This window comes from Aspergillus niger, assembly GCF_000002855.4.
Source record: "Aspergillus niger supercontig An04".
Taxonomy (NCBI): domain Eukaryota; kingdom Fungi; phylum Ascomycota; class Eurotiomycetes; order Eurotiales; family Aspergillaceae; genus Aspergillus; species Aspergillus niger.
The window spans coordinates 356,153-376,099 of NT_166539.1; the positions used below are offsets into that span (position 1 = coordinate 356,153).

At 49.6% G+C, this 19,947-nt stretch overlaps 7 protein-coding genes across 7 annotated transcripts; 5 read left to right on the forward strand and 2 right to left on the reverse strand.

Moving 5' to 3' along the window:
* Positions 1-2,815: 2,815 nt before the first annotated feature.
* Positions 2,816-3,537, forward strand: An04g01427 (hypothetical protein; the record flags this gene model as incomplete). Its single annotated transcript, XM_059747321.1, has 3 exons — positions 2,816-2,928; positions 3,146-3,219; positions 3,329-3,537. The coding sequence occupies 3 exons, from the start codon at positions 2,816-2,818 to the stop codon at positions 3,535-3,537; spliced, it is 396 nt and encodes a 131-aa protein (XP_059605251.1).
* Positions 3,538-3,746: 209 nt separating this feature from the next.
* An04g01430 (uncharacterized protein) lies at positions 3,747-4,652 on the forward strand (the record flags this gene model as incomplete). Its single annotated transcript, XM_001401472.3, has 3 exons — positions 3,747-3,968; positions 4,041-4,129; positions 4,208-4,652. The coding sequence occupies 3 exons, from the start codon at positions 3,747-3,749 to the stop codon at positions 4,650-4,652; spliced, it is 756 nt and encodes a 251-aa protein (XP_001401509.1).
* A 2,661-nt stretch (positions 4,653-7,313) lies between these two features.
* An04g01440 (uncharacterized protein) lies at positions 7,314-8,756 on the forward strand (the record flags this gene model as incomplete). The annotated part of the gene is made up of 1 exon (XM_001401473.3): positions 7,314-8,756. One exon carries the CDS (start codon positions 7,314-7,316, stop codon positions 8,754-8,756), a length of 1,443 nt encoding a protein of 480 aa, XP_001401510.1.
* A 297-nt stretch (positions 8,757-9,053) lies between these two features.
* On the reverse strand, positions 9,054-10,421 carry An04g01450 (uncharacterized protein; the record flags this gene model as incomplete). Its single annotated transcript, XM_059747322.1, has 3 exons — positions 9,054-10,140; positions 10,188-10,306; positions 10,341-10,421. 3 exons carry the CDS (start codon positions 10,419-10,421, stop codon positions 9,054-9,056), a joined length of 1,287 nt encoding a protein of 428 aa, XP_059605252.1.
* A 786-nt stretch (positions 10,422-11,207) lies between these two features.
* An04g01460 (uncharacterized protein) lies at positions 11,208-12,831 on the forward strand (the record flags this gene model as incomplete). The annotated part of the gene is made up of 5 exons (XM_001401475.3): positions 11,208-11,513; positions 11,574-11,638; positions 11,691-11,987; positions 12,042-12,223; positions 12,278-12,831. The coding sequence occupies 5 exons, from the start codon at positions 11,208-11,210 to the stop codon at positions 12,829-12,831; spliced, it is 1,404 nt and encodes a 467-aa protein (XP_001401512.1).
* A 401-nt stretch (positions 12,832-13,232) lies between these two features.
* On the forward strand, positions 13,233-14,674 carry An04g01470 (uncharacterized protein; the record flags this gene model as incomplete). Its single annotated transcript, XM_059747323.1, has 6 exons — positions 13,233-13,349; positions 13,477-13,764; positions 13,853-13,935; positions 13,973-14,083; positions 14,176-14,195; positions 14,466-14,674. The coding sequence occupies 6 exons, from the start codon at positions 13,233-13,235 to the stop codon at positions 14,672-14,674; spliced, it is 828 nt and encodes a 275-aa protein (XP_059605253.1).
* A 2,590-nt stretch (positions 14,675-17,264) lies between these two features.
* An04g01480 (uncharacterized protein) lies at positions 17,265-19,045 on the reverse strand (the record flags this gene model as incomplete). Its single annotated transcript, XM_059747325.1, has 4 exons — positions 17,265-17,703; positions 17,767-18,117; positions 18,375-18,596; positions 18,900-19,045. 4 exons carry the CDS (start codon positions 19,043-19,045, stop codon positions 17,265-17,267), a joined length of 1,158 nt encoding a protein of 385 aa, XP_059605254.1.
* Between the last annotated feature and the right edge of the window lie 902 nt (positions 19,046-19,947).

Genomic DNA, 19,947 nt, shown 5'->3' on the forward strand with positions numbered 1-19,947 from the left:
TTCTGGGGAGGATTAATGAGGCTTGGGAACAGCCACAGTCATCAATCGAATTTGTGTGGCTGTGATTGTGAATTGAATTGATTATGTCAGGATGTATTATTTAGTCAGTTTTATCGGTTATGTAGGGCCGCCCCCGCCGTCGGAGAAGGGTCTGGGTTCCCCGGTGGATAGATAGGCAGATAGATAGGAGAGAACAAAGTAGCTCAAGCTTTAACGAGTAGTGAACTTAGGATGCTGGATCCATCGAATGCGCTTGCTGGTGCGCTGTACCATGAAGATTATGTTTGTGACTCGTGGCATCCATGTCGGTAGGAAGTTGCATGCTTTTGGTCTGTGAAGTTTATTTGGGCCATGTGGTTGATGAATTTTACGACTGCCAGTGTAGCCTGGCGGCGGCATACAACTGTATAAGTTAAGCAAGTCTCTATCGTACTTTCAGGATTGGATGCCCCGATGATGCGTTCCAAGATGAAGATAGAAAGTATGTGGATGAACTGGCACCATAAAGTGTGCTATTTGCTAAACAGCACTATACCATGTACTAACGGCCGTGTTTATATCAAGCCGGTGGGTGGCATATAGAGGTGCTTTACTCGCAGCCCGAGCATACACGTAGAGTCATTATTCTCCGAACTGATTAAGAATAGATCGTCAAATGGCCACTTCTCTTCGGAATGGGCTTCAAGACGCATCCACAAGGAAAGCTAGCTATTGACAGTCGACGAGTTACATGATTCATGCTTCATTGATAGCACTCGTCGCATCAGTCCCTGGGTTACGAGGGGCATGCTAGAGATAGAATGCAGAGCGACCAGAATGCCACACTTATCAGTGTCCAACCATGAGTTCATAGATAGGCAGTGCGACTCATGGAATGGGCCTTGAGATACGTGGAAGTAGCCGGACGACGCTTGCGTGGATCCAGATGATGGTGTGCTTTTCTAGCTATTGTGAAAAGAAACGCCAAAAGGACTTCTATTTGCCTCTCGAGTCCACGCTATGCTATGCATGCAAGGGATGTATATACCGTTAAACAAAAAGGGTAGGTAAGTAACTAAAAATGTGTATGCCTGGACAGGGGGACGTAGGATCCGCAAGGTAAATACCGCATTAGGGGTTCGAATAAAGACGATGGAAGCGATTCACATGCTTGGAGGGGTTATCAAATGCATATGAAAACAGACTTATGCGGGGCTAGAGTCATGGTTTCTTGAAATTCCTACCATAGATTAGAGCTCCTAGACGCGACAGCCAAGTCGCCGTGGAGAGGTCATATCGAGTTGATTATCGTAGCTGCACGTTCTGCACGTTCTAACTCCGATGACTAGATGGCTTAGCCTGGTCGATGCAATCAGCAAACAGACAGGGCCTGATAAGCACTTATCAACGTGTATCTAGCCAGATTTAAAATGTGCTTCTCCGGAACCCAAAAAAGGAAAGGCCATAGAAGGGCACCATCAGTTGATGATGCATGAAGTACGACATCCAGACGAACAAGAAGAATAGAATGGAAGATGGAGGGAACGACCGGAATCCTGCGGAGGATACGGGAGTCACCGAAACAACTTCCCTGAATTTTACTTTTGCCGATGCAAGCACCAACAAGTCATGATGGATGACGCTGCATTTGTTGAGTCCGAGCAGGATCAGGGGCTGAAGTGAGATGGGGGGGAATAGTAACCCCGTAGAGGATGTAGACTACGGCGTATATCAGAGTACCTTGTTGCGGAAGGGCTGGAGGAGGAGAAAGGGGACTCCGTAGGGTATGGGGACTACGGCGTAAATCAGAGTACCTTAATTTTAGTCGGGGGAAGGATCCACGGGGAAGCTGCCGGGCAAGCCAGATCGACCTCACGTGCCCCATCCCGTCCGTCTCCACTTCACCGCTCCTCAACAGTTGAGAGTAGGCACCCCCCGAGCCAGTCATCTCCAGCCTTGAGCGTCGCATCATGCTACAGCTCTGTGAAGTAAGCATCCATCGTCCCATCCAACCTGCCAATCATCGCTTCCACTTAGAATCACCCGATTAAAGATCAGCCTACCTGGCAGGTTGGATGAGGGACGGTTGTTGGGTCTGTACACGCATCCCTCTCGGTAAGAGGCATAGTAAAGTACGGTATTGGCTGGTTTTATCCCGTTGGCGCTAGTAAGCTTCTCGAATGCCGTTGGTTGTTTCTTCATTGCGTCACGGCCGCCGAGTTCCAGCAGGTTGCGACGGACGGAGATAGAAGGTGTCGTCGCAGGAGGACGGACTACTGCTTTAGGAAGTCACGTACAGAGAAACAGTCTACCCTTATCCTGTCGTAATACTGTCACACTCAAGTGTTGAATTTCGGATATCTTGTTGATGAGGAAAGATAAAGACCATCTTCAGGTTTAAAAGTGGGCAACTAAAGTCCGGATGGGGGATGAAACTCAAAAGTGGTTGATGTAATACGAGACAGTCGCAGAGTTTCACCAGCTCCGATTGCTAGTGACGAGCGGGAGACTACCTATCAGTCTAGCAGGCATGGAAGAAGCAATGCCCACGACAAACTGTAGAACCCTTCAAGAAAAGAAGGGATCATCTCCTGCCCCTCTCGCGCATCGCGCTAGATAATTAATGCTCGATGATATATTCACGGCGCATCTCCATGGATGTTGTACCGCTGCTGCAGAGGAGGGGAAGGACATGCTACTGCTGCAATGAGGGGAAGCTAATCTATCTGCCATTCGAGGAACGGCATATCCCAGACTGTGCCAGGCCAATGCGTGTTTCCAATGCCCCTCGATCAGCAACTGACCAGTGACTCCGGTGTACCGAGTAGTAATAGAAATGTCCGTGGAATTCAGTTCATTGGCTGCTCCGACCACCAGTCTGCATGATGGCGCCGGTGATTATGCAGGCTGCGATTGGAGAGTCCCATCCCATCCGTATTGCACCAGATGGTAAAAGTAACCTCTCCGTATGGGCTGCAGACAGCCTTGAACAACATGGTGGATATCATGATCTGGGAGAGTTGGGGGACGGGTCATTCGTACCTGTTACCGTGGTTGACACATCTCTCTACCCCTCACGAGCTAAATGACTATCATTTCCATTTATTTTTCCCTGGAAGAGTTGATTTTCTGTTTGAATCAGATTCGTAATGAAACCGGATAATAGGGGGGTGTTGAGGATGGCCAACTCATGGAAAACAAATAATCAGACGATCATTTTCCAGACAAAAGCCGATCAAAGTAAGAGTCCGAAGGGCAGAATTACCTGTTTGGGGGTCCTGGAGGATCATATCGATCGATCTATTCGGTCGGGACCAAGTGGTTCCATTCTACTATTTACAGCCGGCAGACTTGGCCAGACCGCCGGCCCCAGTGAGTGTCCACCCCAGCAGGGAGCGTGTGGATAAGGCAAGGTCGCTTGCTCATCACTCCCCCAACTGGTTCCTGCAAAGCAACGCCTGTCCGGCTGTCCTTCAAGTACGGCCTGCTTCCCCGTCTTGCTTCTTTCTTTCTTCCTTCTTCTCTCTCACATTCCATTGCTTTATCTCTGGTGCCTAAACTCCCTTTGACCCCCCCTCTGCTGTACATAGCCGGTCACTTCCCTCTACAGTACTTGCTTGAATTGTTTACTCCGCCCTATTGAATACTTAGCTCTACATTCTTGAGCTCAACTATTTGCCCAGACCATTATAATTGTCCCCGTCAACCAAACCACCACATATCAACGAGCTCAACTCTTCCTCGTTCTACCTCCCATCACATCTCCAATGGCAGCTCCTCGTTCCAGTTCGTTGCGCGCTCTCCGCGTGCTCTCCCAGCAGCACTCTACCACCCCATCCATCCGTCGGGGCTTGCACATCACCGGGGCCCAGTCTGCACAACCCGCCAATGTCTCGGACAGGGCTTCTCTGTATGCCAGCCGCACTCTGGCGGATCTGAAGAATGAATGTGTGAAGCGGTCCTTGAGATCTAGTGGCTCCCAGTCCGAGGTATGCTATCTATGACATCTACACTCCTAGTCAAACCACCTGTATGGCTAATCATTATTTTGTGTCGCTTAGCTTGTCGAACGCCTTTCCAATCATGACTTCCTTCAGTCCCGTGCCTTCAGCATCGCTATGAAGAGGATCAACGGCAGCTCTAGCGCTGAGTATGTAGATCTGATCATCATGACAGCCCGTTACCTCGGGTAAAGCCAGTTCGGAACTAACATTCTTGCTCAACACAGGAAGAATCATGGCCGCCAATTCAACACTTCCCGTTCTAGCAAGGCCGTCGGTGACTCATCCACCGTTGACTTCGCTTACATGCCATCTATGGCAGAGATCGATGCACCTGCTGCTCGTGCCGATCCGCAAATCCCGATCCTTTCCGACATCTATACCCACTATGACCCGACCCAGTCGCAAGAGGCCCCCATGAGGCCCCAGGTTTATACCGTGTCCGGGGGTGCTGGTGACATCTCCGCAAGTCCCATGACCGAGGTTGTTGACAATCACTCCGTGGACATCGATCCCTTCTCCCTAACCGAGACGGTTGGGAAGTCCAGATTCGGCGAGGAGCTGAAGAGGCAACAGAACGGTACCTCCGAACCAGGAGTCGTCCGGGAACTTTGGAGTGGTTTCTTGGAAGATCTTTTAGGTTCCAAACAGCAGCAAGCTCAGAAACACTAATGCTGCCTTCATGTTTGATTATGTCTTCTGTCTCGTTTCTAGCGATGTGTGATGGTTACTTTTCAAAGGGCCCTTATTGCCGTCTTTTTGTCAATGTCTTTCGGGATTGAAACATAGTTATGATCCTCTGTAGAAGGATCTATCAAATCCATTCTGGTTTTCCCCAAGGATATACGCTACAGTATACCTATTCGTCATGTAACCATCCTGGTATAGTCCGGTAAGAGATCACGACACATGCCCCGGATGATGCAATAAGTGGACCATCGGGTGAAGCACGATCAATCAGCTCATCCGGTTGAGCGGTTTAACCTAGGTATGATTCGGATCATGCATGCTAGGGCGCATCTTGTGCACGCCGGGGAAATAGGGCTTATCAGATCGGAGCCGGGCATAATCATCATCACTCCGCTCTAACCTAGGTAAAACCCGTTCCCGGGGACCCGGAAATGGGTAAAGTCAATCAGTAAACCGTCGTGGGCTGATGGATTGTCCCCCGATATGTTCCGACCTCCAACCGTTGGGGATCGGTCCATGTGAATTTGTCAAGGCCTGTTGTGAGGTCACTGGTGTCTTACACCGTGACAGAATGTAACAAATACCGCATATTGAAGTAACGAGGCTCCCACTGCACTTTTTGATCCTTTCTGCGGATGCAAGTCTGGGTGGTTATTGTTCCTGACTTTCGGGTGCGGCGGGTGTGTCAGGGGAGAAGATGTCCGGGGACGGTTTTAGATTCGGGCAAAGCCGCTGCTGTTGGTTCCAGACTGGTAGCTTATAGTGTGCATAATGCAAGGGACATTAATATTCATTATGTTTATTTCGGGAATAGTTCTCCAGCACAAGATTTGATTGTTAAGCCCTCTTATGGGTGCGTAATTTCGCTGCTGTAATTGACAGAGCTTAGACTGGCCTAGCCCGGCCACTGTGGCTGCCTCGGCTATGCTGAGTTGTTTCATGTTTAGCCTCGCTGGAAATTGGGAACCTCTTTGTTTTTCATCGAACACCCCCGCCTTTTTTTCCATCTTTTCTTCTTCTTGCCATTCTCTGTACTCACTGGGAACGCGAGCGGATATTGAATATGAGATTGTCTCTCATTCCTTGGATCGCATTTGCGGGGTTGATCGCCTACCGACCTTCGCGGTGATGGAAATCATGGGTGGTGTTGTGGCTGTCAACTTGAACGAACAGCGAGCACGGAACCCCGGCATTGCAGAACTCCGGCATTATGCAACAGCATTCTTCATATAGTCGTTCGATGACGGTAGTGTCTCAGATCTATCAGCCCACGAACTCCTCCGTGATATTTTCCCTCAAAAAGGTCCCGCTGGGAGAAGCAATGGATGCCTGGGAATACCAAGCTTTATCGGTCATCGTCATCTCGCAACTTGGAAGCCTGAAAGAGTGAGAAGACTTGCTACCAATCTACCAATGGGTGTTTTCAGATGACTCGTCAGTTTTGGTTGTTCGCTCCCAGCCAACTGACCACTGGGTCAATTTCGGCGGTCGTTGGCTTATTGCAGCTGCAATGCGACGCCTTACGGATCCACTAAAATGCCAAGCTACAGTTGGAGGGGGGCTGATGATGGAGAGTACGTCGACTACGAATCCCCTCAGTGGCGCAGGAGTCGTCATCGCGAGGGTTGATGCATGTTCTGGACACACACATAAGTAGCCAGCCCCTCTTAGGTAAGATGCGAGATGAACGGGCCTGGTCGTTGTCATTTGGATATTAGGGAGGGCCTTTCTTCAAAATTAGCCGACGAAATTACTATCTTCCCGGATGTGGCTTGAATGCAATTATGATTATGAACTCGTAAGTAGGTAGGCTGTACTATATATATGTACTGTTTTCTCCGCCAAGGGTACCGGATATCTAATCTATCACTGCTAAAAACCTATAGTAGGAGGGTGTGATACTAAGAATGGAAAATTGATGTCTCACGGACTCATTTCTGCCTGTACGCTCTCATTTGTGCTCAGGGGAAAAACATGACCGGTCGTGCCTGGGCTCCACCGCCGCCAAAAAAGGCCTGTAGATCGAGGCCTGGATCATTGGCAGCAGCCAGTCGCAGGCGTCCGTTGCGCCGCGAAAACCTGCCGAGTGGGCCGTTTAGGCTTTGGGTCTCCCCACGATGTAAGCATAATCATTCTGTGCCTGAGTGTGAATTCTCCTGTTGGAGGCTGCATCTTAATTCTTAACTGCATGAAAAGCACTTGGGTGCTATTTTCTTTTTCCTTTCTTTCTTTTCCGTGTTCATTTCCATTCCCTTGCTCTTCTTCTTTGTGTCGACATTTACAAATCACATTTTTCTTATACTTTCTTTTCTTCACCTCGTTTCTTCCTATTCACTCTCTGTGTTCAGCATTCGTTATCAGCACTTTATCTTTTGCTCGTCTCTTTTATCTTCACTTGTTTGTGCCTTTCCACTAGCAATCTATCGTTTGATCTTTCTAGAGCATTGTCTTGATTGTGTCATTCTGTCATTGACTCCGGCTATGAAATATTATTCTCAATCTGCCTAAAACCAAATTCTACTCTATCACTACACATTTGTATCACCTGATCTGGCTGAGATAGGAGAGTCCGGCATCTCATCGTCTGCATCAGACAATTGCGATAAATTCATTGCTTGCACCTGTTATTGATTCTTCCAAGTTATGCATCTCCCACAGCGTCTCGTTACAGCAGCGTGTCTTTGCGCCAGTGCCACGGCTTTCATCCCATACACCATCAAACTCGATACGTCGGACGACATCTCAGCCCGTGATTCATTAGCTCGTCGTTTCCTGCCAGTACCAAAACCAAGCGATGCTCTAGCAGACGATTCCACCTCATCTGCCAGCGATGAGTCCCTGTCACTGAACATCAAAAGGATTCCCGTTCGTCGTGACAATGATTTCAAGATTGTGGTAGCGGAAACTCCCTCTTGGTCTAACACCGCCGCTCTCGATCAAGATGGTAGCGACATTTCATACATCTCTGTCGTCAACATTGGGTCTGATGAGAAATCTATGTACATGTTGCTCGACACAGGCGGCTCTGATACCTGGGTTTTCGGTTCCAACTGCACGTCCACACCCTGCACGATGCACAATACCTTCGGTTCGGACGATTCTTCGACCCTTGAAATGACATCGGAAGAGTGGAGTGTGGGCTATGGAACTGGGTCTGTCAGCGGCTTGCTAGGAAAAGACAAGCTCACGATTGCAAATGTCACTGTACGCATGACTTTCGGACTTGCTTCCAACGCATCGGATAACTTCGAGTCGTACCCAATGGACGGCATTCTCGGTCTCGGTCGAACCAACGATAGTTCCTACGACAACCCAACATTCATGGATGCCGTTGCAGAAAGTAACGTTTTCAAGTCGAATATCGTTGGCTTCGCCCTTTCACGTAGCCCCGCCAAGGATGGCACGGTCAGCTTTGGCACTACTGACAAGGACAAGTACACCGGCGATATCACCTACACCGATACCGTCGGATCGGACAGCTATTGGCGCATTCCCGTGGACGATGTCTATGTTGGCGGCACTTCATGCGATTTCTCCAACAAATCAGCCATCATCGATACCGGAACTTCTTATGCTATGCTGCCTTCAAGCGACTCGAAGACGCTGCACAGTCTCATTCCCGGCGCCAAATCTTCGGGGAGCTACCACATTATTCCGTGCAACACAACTACTAAGCTACAAGTGGCATTCTCTGGTGTGAATTACACCATCTCGCCGAAGGACTACGTGGGAGCAACTTCAGGTTCTGGATGCGTTTCGAACATTATCAGCTACGACTTATTTGGTGATGACATCTGGCTCCTGGGTGACACGTTTCTCAAAAATGTGTATGCTGTGTTTGACTACGATGAGTTACGGGTCGGATTTGCAGAGCGTTCCTCGAACACCACCTCTGCGTCGAACTCTACGAGCTCTGGAACAAGCAGCACCTCGGGATCCACTACAACGGGCAGCTCAACGACTACGACGAGCTCTGCTAGCTCTAGTAGTTCATCTGATGCTGAATCAGGAAGTAGCATGACCATTCCCGCTCCTCAGTATTTCTTCTCTGCTCTGGCGATTGCTTCCTTCATGCTTTGGCTCTAGTTAACCGCATCTTACTCGACGCCTGAACCTCGGGAAACATATGCATTATTTACACATGCTGCTGATTTGTATTTGCATATATTCTTCGAGCCTGGACGGCGTGCGGGTCATATTACCTTACATTCGAAGTCCTTCTCTAATCAATCAACATTTATTCTTACTCCACCAGTTCTGGCTCGCAATTAACCCTGTCTAAGAAAAAGTTGGTATAGAACATGGCATCCACTACCTGGAACATTCAAAGAACCTTGTCCGGGATCAGTGTGTATGACTTCGGGTACGATTCTGACATGACAGTTAGCGTCCATCCTGAGGATTCATCCTGATCTCCTTACCTAGTATGGACTTATCAAAGTCCTTGACGCTATTGTACCCTCCCACAGCCATCAGGATATCGAAATCGGCCAACAGCGACTTCATCACATGGCGAACACCCTCCTCACCCATGATACTGAGGCCCCAGATCCAGAGCCGGCCGACGAAAACAAAGCGAGCTCCCAAGGCCAGCGCCTTAGCAACATCACTGCCTCCACGAACACCAGAATCAAACATGATGTAAATCTGATCACCAACCGCATTCGCGATATTCTCCAACGCATCAAGACTTGCAATGGCGCCGTCCACTTGTCTCCCTGCATGATTGCTCACCACAATTCCATCAACCCCATACTCAACGCACTTCTTCGCATCCGCCACAGACTGAATTCCTTTAATAACAAACGGCCGACCCCCAGAGATCTTCTTCCACTGTTCAATCAACCAGGGGATCTTCTCCCACGACCATGCGCGCCCATGCCAGACAGAGTCAATCCACTTGGCTGACGCAGCCACCACATCCTTCTCCGGGTCGATGCCAGCCTCGCGACACCGTTTCTGGAACACGGGATCCGTCAAGCCAAGGTCCGCCCCGATGCCGCGGTAAAAGGCATAATTGGAATTGGCGACGTCGTCATGTCGCCAGCCCAGTTGCCAGGTATCGGTTGTGAGAATCAGCGCATCGAACCCGGAGTTCCAGGCTCGGTTGAGCAAGGACAAGGTCAGCTCGTCATCATGTGGCATGTATAGTTGGAAGAAACGGGGCCCTTGGCCGTTGGCTTCGCCGACTTTCTCGATGGGGGTGCTTCCTGCTGTGGAGAGACAGTAGGGGAGGTTGAGCTCGCCGGCGACCTTGGCTACTGCGAGCTCGGCAGAAGGGTGGTAGATCTTGTTGATCCCGATGGGCGCGAAGCCAATTGGGGCGGACACTTTGTGGCCGAAGATCTCGGTGGTGGTATCACGGAGGTTGGTGTCCACTAGTTGGTTGGGGATGATCCGATGACGGAAGAAGGCTTGCCGGTTGGCGAGGTGGGTGTTGGACATGCCGGCGTTGGAGGATGCATAGAACCTAGGGATGGGTTAATGGGGCATCTACGGGGGATGGAACATGCATACCAGCCCCCTTGACTTAATTTCTTGTGTGCCTCCTCTTCGAGCTTTCTGGGGTCTGTTGCCCAGGATGCCTTGTCAGCGAGCTGGTTGAGATGGACTGGGGGTGTGGATGGGATGCGTACCTGTGTTGAACGGGACGGTTTGGCCGTCGTTTACTTTCCAGAAGTTCTCACGCTGATAGAGAGCCCATTGGGGAGTTGTTCGCTTCTCGATGTTGGGATTGGTTGGGTCACTCATGGTTGAGGTATAGTAACAATATGTTTCTTGCAATTGTATGAAGACAATGGGAGACAGAGATTATCTAAATGGAAGAGAGTCTATCTGATATAGACGAATTGCAGAAATAGACGAAAGATAATCTACAATGGATACTATGCAAAAAGAAAACCACAACAACTGTACAAAATAAGTTGAATTTATACTGGGGATGACTTCACCTTGACGCAGCTCTCGGGCGAGAGACGAGTTGGTTCCTGAGGCCACAGAGCAAGCTGGCCTGAAGATCAGCTTCTGCCTGACTCGCAGGCCCTCCCTGGACACTCTCTCAGGTACAGAGTAGCTCCTCCTTCAGGGGCCCTTAATTCCTCCTGTTAATGCCCCCTTTTAGTGCATGAGATGGTCGATATCGGAGGAGAGCAGCGGCGATGATGTCATTGCACAGCAGCCCGGGATCTTCGCGATTCAATTCTACTTCAACTTCAGCATCCGATCCCATTCTTGAACAGAATACTCATCTACCTCCAGTTAATATGCTAAGCATGTAAATACAATGTCAATGACTCACCTGGCTCATACCGAACCCGACATGTCAGCCTAGGGAAATATACTTTGTCGCGTTACCGACTTGCTCCGGCATCCAAAGCCGGAGCCGGAACAGCCGTCGGGAGATCCGCTTCAACTACCGAAGCCGAAAGTCATCTTCGTGTTCAACACATCATCTTAATCCATATCCATTTTCATCTTTCACTTCTGCTCCTGTACATCATATTCCAGACACTTATTATATTTTGGAATTGAACCACCATGTTTGGCTTAAGTACAAGACGGTCCGCTGCGACGCGCTCCAAATGTCTTTCCAATGCCCCGACCAGCTTATGTAGCAGTGTTCGCTCACCTGCGCACCGGTCGTTGCTCTCAGTCCGGGACTTTCACCCCAGTCAACACAATGCCGCATTTCGACCTACGTGGATGCCTATGAGAGTTAAGACGCCTTGGATCGATGCGCTCACGAAAAGTCGCGAGACTGCCAAGTCTGGTCAGGGGGCTGCTGCTCCCTCGGCGAAACCTGACCTGACGCCGAAGAAGATGTCGGATAGTTATTACAGCGCCGTAGGTGCATTTACTGACTTGGAGGGGGGGCTTTTGCTGATGGACGTGTCTTTCTTTTAGGTTCTGCCTCTGGCTCAGGATAAGTGGCTGCTTGATACGTATCTTAATGCTTCGGGACATATTAGGTGCGTGTCTCTGATATCGATCCTTGGGGATGAGGATTACTGACAGTTACAGATTGGGGTCCCTGCTTATGGACCTCGATGCGCTGGCAGGTGTCATCGCCTACAGACATACTGGTGACTCGGTCACTACGGTCACGGCGGCCGTGGACCGCATCACCATTGAGCATCCGCTGATGGAGATTTGCGATCTCGAACTTAGTGGCCAGGTCACGTATGCGACAGGTCGCTCGAGTATGGAGGTTTCCCTTCAGGTGGCCAAGGCTCCTGCTCCGGGAAAGCAGGTTGAGCCGGAGGATGTGCTCATCACCTGTGCGTTCACAATGGTGTCGCTGGATCCTGCGACGAAGAAGTTAGTTCCATGCCACTCTATTTTTACGTCTGAATACTGATCTTGGCAATCCAGGCCAGTCAACATCGCCCCTCTAGTCGTCGAAACGGCCGAGGAGCGCCTCCTGTTCAAGCAGGGCGAAGAGAACTACCAAGCCAAGAAGGCACTACGATCCAAGAGTCTCCTCGAGAAAGCCCCCGATGCGGAAGAGAGTAATCTCATTCACTCCATGTGGACCAAGGAGATGTCCTATCTCAGTAAGTGTCCTCTCCACCAATACAAAATATAGTTCAGCAATAACCGAACGACAGACCCCGAATCACCCGCCCAACGACCCTCCAACAACGTCTTCATGAGCGACACCGTTCTAAAATCCGCCATGATCATGCAACCTCAAGACCGCAACCGTCACAACTTCATGATCTTCGGTGGCTTCCTTCTCAAACAGACCTTCGAGCTCGCCTTCTGCTGCGCCGCGTCTTTCGCGCACGCTCGCCCCAACTTCATCTCCCTGGATCCTAGCACATTCGAGAACTCCGTGCCCGTGGGCAGCGTGCTGTATCTGCGCGCGACGGTGGCGTACACGGAACCGCTGGAGCGCGAGGGCGTGGAGAGCAAGTACACGAAGGTGCGGGTGCGGGTGGACACGAAGGTGAGAGATGTGGAGCATGGGACGAAGAAGCCCACAGGAATGTTTAATTATACGTTCCTCGTGGAGAAGGATGTGCAGGTCATGCCCAAGAGTTATAATGAGTTCATGATCTGGACGGATGCTAGGAGACGGTCGGAAAATGCGGCGGCCATGTTGCATGGGTCGAAGGAGCCCAGTGCGTTGAGAGGATTGAAGGATAGTGTCACTGAGTAGATGGAATTGTTGGATAGACTTTGTGTTTTGGTTCCCTTGGGTCTCTCTGTATCATATCGGGATATATTAAGTTCATGTCAACACATTCACACCATCATTACTACATGACTGTCGTGAACCTTCACGTACTATTCTACCAATACAAAGTACCATCTGATAATGAATGTATTTAAGAAAGTCCAATAGTTACAGCATAGCTAGACAGTAGTATGATTCACATTGTATCAATATCCATATATACATGCAGCCAATACCCCTGTCACATGACATCATCGACCAATTCCCCGCCTAACCAAACTAAACACCACACTTAATCTTATCAAACAATTCCTCCCACACTTTTCTCAACAAAGCTTCAACATAACCCCTCTAGCCCCGAATCTATACATAGAATAGACACCATGTCAATGTCCATCCAAAACATCTGGCATCTGCGCCGAGTAGCAGATACAGCCGCCAAAGCATGTTACATTTGCTATAAGCCATCGAGTAGTGTATTAATCACGCCTGATAATCGGGTATGAATATCCCCTTTCCTTTCCCTCTCTCGTTTGCCTATCATAGATACGTGTCCCTCTTTATCATCTCTATACTTAACCTCTGAATGGAATTCATGTTTGGGTCATGACTGATGATCGATTTCAGGACTACTTCTACGTCTGCCCCTCTCACCTTCAAGACCGTCACTTCTGTTCTCCTATTGTCGATACAGAAGCTGTGGCCGCTAAGGCGAAAGACGAGGCCATGGCGAGGGAGATTGAGAAGGTGAAGAAGGAGTATGAGGAGAAGCAGCAGCGGAAGAAGAATAAGGATGCTGAGAAAGAGAAGGAGAAGAAGAATGATGATAATAAGGATAAAGAAAAGGATGATAAGTCGGCTACGAAAAAGGGTGATGAGGAGGATAAAAAGATGCAGAAGGAACGGGATGATAAGGTTTGTTCTTCTATTTACATTTCCTATCTTTGGTTCCTCTCTCGTTTGTTTTCGTTAAACTTTAGATGTAATCGCTGACATCTGATAGATCGAGAGTATCAAGAAATCGACCACTTCGTCGGATGACTCGCCGAGGGTTTTTGCGTTGCATAAGTATTACTCTCTGCTCTTGTATGGGTTTCTATGTGATGATTGCTAACTCTTGTAGGAATTTCTATCAGATGCGCATTGACAGGATGCGCAATGCTGAAATGGCTAGAAGGAATCGTCAACGCCTGCAGGATCCTTCTCTGTTCCCGTCTGTGCCGACAGGAGGATTGTGAGCTTGGACTTGGAGCCTCAAGATGATGATGTGCTTGTGGGCTGGATGTCGGAATGCTGACGATATTGATGGGTGCCTACTGCCTACAGTTCACATTATGGGTCGCCTGGTATGTCCATGCCTGTGGCTGGATCCTTCGTTGCTTACCGTGACTGTATCGGGCTTGTTGGGATCTGATCACCTGATGATTGTCTGACTGAATGAGAGCTCAGTCTCAGACATCTACAGTTGGGTGTGCCGGATACGGATTCGCGACGCGAGTACATCAGCTCGTGCGTGAGACACTGTTACCGCGCTTTGCAATGCGAACGCCACATGTCACGACCAAGTCATTATGTCAATACAGAGACTGTCGATACAACTGCTACTCTTGCTTCAGTGCTCTGCCTAGTCACTACACCGCTGCTACTACACAGCTCAAGCGACGATCGCTCAGCTCTCTACCGACGTATCCGTCACTCAGAAACTCATATCCGCCCTGGCCCACTAGAGAATAGCCATCAACTAGACGGCTCACCGGAAGCAATGCTGTCTCACAGTTCCGGCAAGACACGGAAGCCTCAAGAAACACACTTTGCACAGCCTTAACGGATTCCGGAAGTACAATAGCTTCTAGAAGCGAACTGCCCGCCTAACGGAGAACGACCGCAAAGCGTCTGACAGCCTTACGCAATGCAAAACCTACAAGGCTACAAACAGGGGTTTGCAGCCTAATGTGGCAACCCGATCGGAATTCGTAGTACTCAGAAGACAACAACCATATGACCGTGTTGTGTCTCAATCAGAAAAGCGAACTGCTCGTATCGAAGAACAACCATACCCGGGCTACAACTAACCCAAAAATAAGCACGCCCAAACAGAACCAGAGAAAGAGGAATTGCGCGCGGACCATGCCCAGAAACCGTCACATGCACTATGCTCCATAAGCGATAAATTAAGCATCGATGTTGATGCATGCAGTGGTAGTAGATTCCTCCATCTCAACTTACAACGTAGATAGAAACAAAACAGACAATGTATCCATCCAACCAACCATCCATCAACAACTCTATCCCGTAAATACACATATTAGGCAGATAGATAACTCACATAACAACACAAGATACTAACACCCCTCCTAAAAGAAGACGAGTTAGCAAAAAACCCCCTCATGCAAAGCAGTGGATCCCCAAACGAGGCAGTGCAACTTAGTATGCCTACCACCACATCCAATCATTCCAGGACTAATTCTTAGCCCCTCCCTCTCTCCCTCTCTCTTTCTCTCCATGTCCGTGTCCCAAGCCTTAATGCACTCAGCTATACAATCCCACCCACTCTCTTTATAGAACATAGTAAGGGGGTTGGGTTGGGCTCGGTTAGCTTTTCCTGAAACTAAATAGCAGGTTGTTGTCCATGGAACCGAACCCCATTTTTCAGCCCGTAGTTACTACTAAATGGATAGTTAGGCTGGCCCTGTAGGGCGGGTTGGATCTATCCCTATCCCTATCGTTATTGCTAATGTTATTTATTTCTAATTTATGTGTTGTTTATGTTGGGTTGGTGGAAATTAGTCTGTGTATTGCAAAATAATGCCAAGCCTTAACGACGACGACTTGAGTCTTTATACTATCTATCGATTGGATAGTAAGTTAGTTATGCTAGCTAAGTGAAGATGAGGCCTGAGATGAGGTTGACGTCATGTAAGGCGGAGACTAGGATACTTTGGGTATTAGTAGTTGTGAGAGCATACTGGACAAAGTACAAGGTTGTTTTATTAGGGTAGGAGGTATAGTAGTGGTATACTGTTTAGGGGGGTTTGTGGTTAGGTTGTTTGAGGAGTATCTGAGAGCAAGGATCTCGTGGTATGAGGGGGAAAGAATGATTATCCGGCTAGGTAGCTACATACCCTACCTATCTAGGCAGGTAAAGCAAGTTACTTACTGATGGATGATGAATGATGAATATGCCGGCTTGCCACTTAGGTAGGTATAATAACTCCATCCATAGTGTGTATACAATCAATACAAGGCATTAATACAGAGGAATGAAAAATACGTAGTATACTCTTCTCACTGCAAATAATACCGGAAAGAAGTAATAAAGAAGTAATCTTAGAATACGGTATGTACCAGCCGAGGATCAGCTCATCCATGGCTAGCGCGCCCCAGTTGCGTAAGAGCAGTTTGCACAGCCCCCGAGCCGGCGCTAGTGAAGCAGCCTAGACCTTCGCTAGTCTGCCCCCCCTCCCCAGTCAATGAGACCCAGCCGGACTTGAGCAAAAGCAGCAGCGGTGCTTGGCAGTTACAGTTGTCGCGCCGGGTGCATTAGTCATCGGGCCCAGGAACTTGTGCCAGGCCCCGAGAACTCTTTTTCTCCCCGATCTGCCCTTCTGGCTTCGCAGATCCCGGGTCTTACGTCACCGCCTGATTGGATGCTGCATCGCTGGGGCCCGTGGGGCTGCCTTAAAACAGCCTCGTGGGGTCGGTGGGGTTATGCCCTGGATCCTGACAGGTCCTAGCGCTTAGAGTCTACAATTCCCCTCCCTTCTTCTTCCCCCCCCCGGGACACGAGCTGAATCCAATCAGTCTCTTCGGCTAACTGATTTGATAAGATCATCTGGCTGTAGCCGCCGAGGCTTGGGTTGAGATAGCTGAAGCTAGTGGTGTGCATTTGCTCTTATTGGCTGGGTTCTGCTTGCTGGTCCGGTAGTAGTAAAACTGTATGTCTATCTCGACCTTGCTCTGGTCCAACTTGCCGCGGGATGATCGGCATCAGGGTCTGAAACCTGTCGAGCGCAGACCATACCCAAATCTAGTCTAGACCCGAGTCTATATTGTGCATGACTGCGTTGTGTCCTTCCTTTCGTGCCTTCAATAGTGTACGCATTCGGGCTGTTCCGCCAGCCTCCGCATACCATACCATAGCAGAAGCTCTGAACGCCACACTTGCGTGCGTGGCCCGCCTATTCACGGACCATCTCTGTTTTCAGTTCAACTATTGCTTCCTAAACTTTTGAATCAGATGGCGCCGCTTCTAATGCCACGTGACGTAATTTGGCTTTATGACCCGCTGGTTCGTCATTTAAAGGCATGGCTAAGGGGAGCCTATCAACGAGCGAGCATGCTTAGACTTCCGACGGAGCCTTGCTGCGCCGTGATCTACCCCTGGCGGAGTCAACGTTAGGTAGCGCTACCAAAGTCTATAGGTTTCCGCGTCCGTTGCTCTCATCCGCGGGGTTAGACCGCATTCCAGGCGGCAGACGAATGCCCATCGCGGCTGGCAAGTTGCCTGGTCCGCGGATGATATTGACCCTCTCGGAAATGTCCACCCTGGCCTTTGCAAGGCCAATCGCAGGGACAACCCACTCGCCGCAGCTACATTGCATGCCTTGCCAGGCAAATTTGCCAATATTAGCTCCGCAGGACGAGTTGGGACAGGTCAGACGGCCAGACAACGGGGCATCTTCTGGCGGCGCTCCATAAGGCGAGCCGGAAGATTCTGAATCAGTTCCAGGAAAGAGTGACGGGCGCATCCAAGTCAGTGGGTGTAAAAACACATGAGCGCAATCAGCCGTGGATGCTCTGGCGCTCTTTTGGGAGGTATGGGGGATAATGAATTGCGTGGTCGCCAATTTGCGCCTGGTGATGTGGTCAGGAGGAGCTCATAGATAAGCTTTAATAATGATCGTAACTGGGACTAACCGGCATTTGCGACATTTGATCTCTGTCATACGACCCGCGGGCTCCTGTGATTGGCGCGGCTGCTCATCCTCAAACAGCACGGACTTCAACTCAGGTGCTCGACCACATGCGACACTCTCTTCCACCTCGCGGCGGTAAAGCCACCGGCTGTAAAGTGGGTGGCTAGTGACATCATCTGGACATCCCATCTGATGGTAGACTGAGAGTTGCTCCATGAACCCAGGATTCGGCTCACATAGCGGTCGGTTCTGTCTGATGATGTCAAGGGCGGACTCTGGTGTCAGTGCACTAGGCTGACGGCTGAGCATATACGCGATACAAACAGTGGCTGATCGGGATTTTCCCATCGCACTATCAACTGTCAGCACAGCTTGTCATGCTAGAAGCACAATAGAACATCCTTGCTACACAAGGTCAGGTGAACGATAGTAAACCGGTAATATCACAGCACGGCTTCAGCAGCGACATTATACAAACACAGATTTGGGGAAAGGAGGTTGAGTACCGATCCTAGCTAAAGAGCCCGGAGAAGGCATCCCAAGGAAACATGTGGAGAAACGGTGTATGATATAGTCCGAAAAGAGCAGATGAACCGAGGACAAACTAACCAATGTACAAGTACACCTCCGCCGGCATCAAGACCGGACTGGATAAACTTTACAGCAGCTGGAAAATGTTCTAGTAAGTTCTCATCGTCGACATCGTCGACCTCTATGCAGTGGTGTTGAAAAGACTCGAAGACATCATCAGCTGGCTGGAGGCGTAACACGGAAACAACATGTGTAATGTTTGCTCGAGTCAAGGCTGCCTTGTTCTTGAGTGCCAGTATGCTATGTAACTCGACGTTAGCAAGCTTTGTGAGAGCGAAGCGCTATACCTCCTCTTAGACCCTGGCCCATCATATGACGGGCCAAAGGCAGGCTTAGTATGGTAACAGAAAGTGGGGGACAAGGTAACCAACCCTCCAACATAGATGTTTTGCCCGGGAATCTGATTCATCGCCATGATGACAATCTATCAAAGCAGCGACCTAGGTGGATAATGATGGCTCTAGATCAGGTCGCCGATGCAAAAGAGTATGACGATGATAAGAGGCAGAGTGGCCATGAATGATAGCCAAGATCGGACCTGACCATTCAGTATGGTGCCAAGAAATAGTCACGCCGTCTGATTGGTTGGCAGCAATCCTGCAAATGGCGGCACGAAAGTAGACAGTTAGGGTGTAGGGCAAGGGCAAGGGTAACATAGCAGCAGCAGGTTTTCTGGCAGCCTGAGGCATTGTGACACAACCCCCGCATAACTAACGGTCATTCCTTCGGCCGGCTTTGGCATGTAAGCACGGACTTGGCCCAGCGTATCACTCTCTTCCTTTATACGATCATTGGCAGTAGTTTTTTCCAGAGTAGTAAGAAACACGCTGCACAGCCCCCTTTTGGTTTCTCTAATCGCTCCATTACCCCTCATCCATCCCGCAAGTCTACAAGATGTGTGACATGCAATTGGCTCACCATTAGCCAGCACATCCGGCTCCTGAATCCCCGAAGACCCCTCCCGCTGCCAGCGTGATCCTCACATAGGTCCCCTGGTGGCACAGAAGCGCTGGCTAAGACGGTGTTATATGCCCGGAGCAATGTTGGCCTGACGCCGTTGGCGTATCAGTCTGGTTAACCGAAGCGGCAATTTTTGATAGGAAACCAGGGAAAGGCCTTGTCGTACTACTACTGCAATCATCGAGACGGTCTCGACCGGATCACTAATCGTTTGATCCGTCACATCTAGAGCCGAGGAGGCCAAACCATCTCCAGTAATTATTTAGATAGTCCTCGGTCAGGCAGGCTCAGATGCAAGTGCTCGCTATACTAGTCTAGTGCCTGCTCAAACAACTTGAAGTCACCGGTTCCGGTCGTCGATCTAGCTCATCGCTTGGACCTTGTTTGCTGCCAAGGCTCCGAGAGCTGGTCTGGAATGGAAATCACACTATAGTCCGGCCGAGGTAGATAAATGCTAGTGATATCAATTGGTCAAAAGAGAGGCACTCCAATTATATGGTCTATGCGCAGGTATAGTTTGGCGTGTGAATCCCCTAGCGCCTGACCGTATCATATTCGGTGAGACGTGATTTGCCTGTCCAAAGCAGAGTCCTACCTGTAGTGCGTATCGAATACGTGTTCCATTCACCCA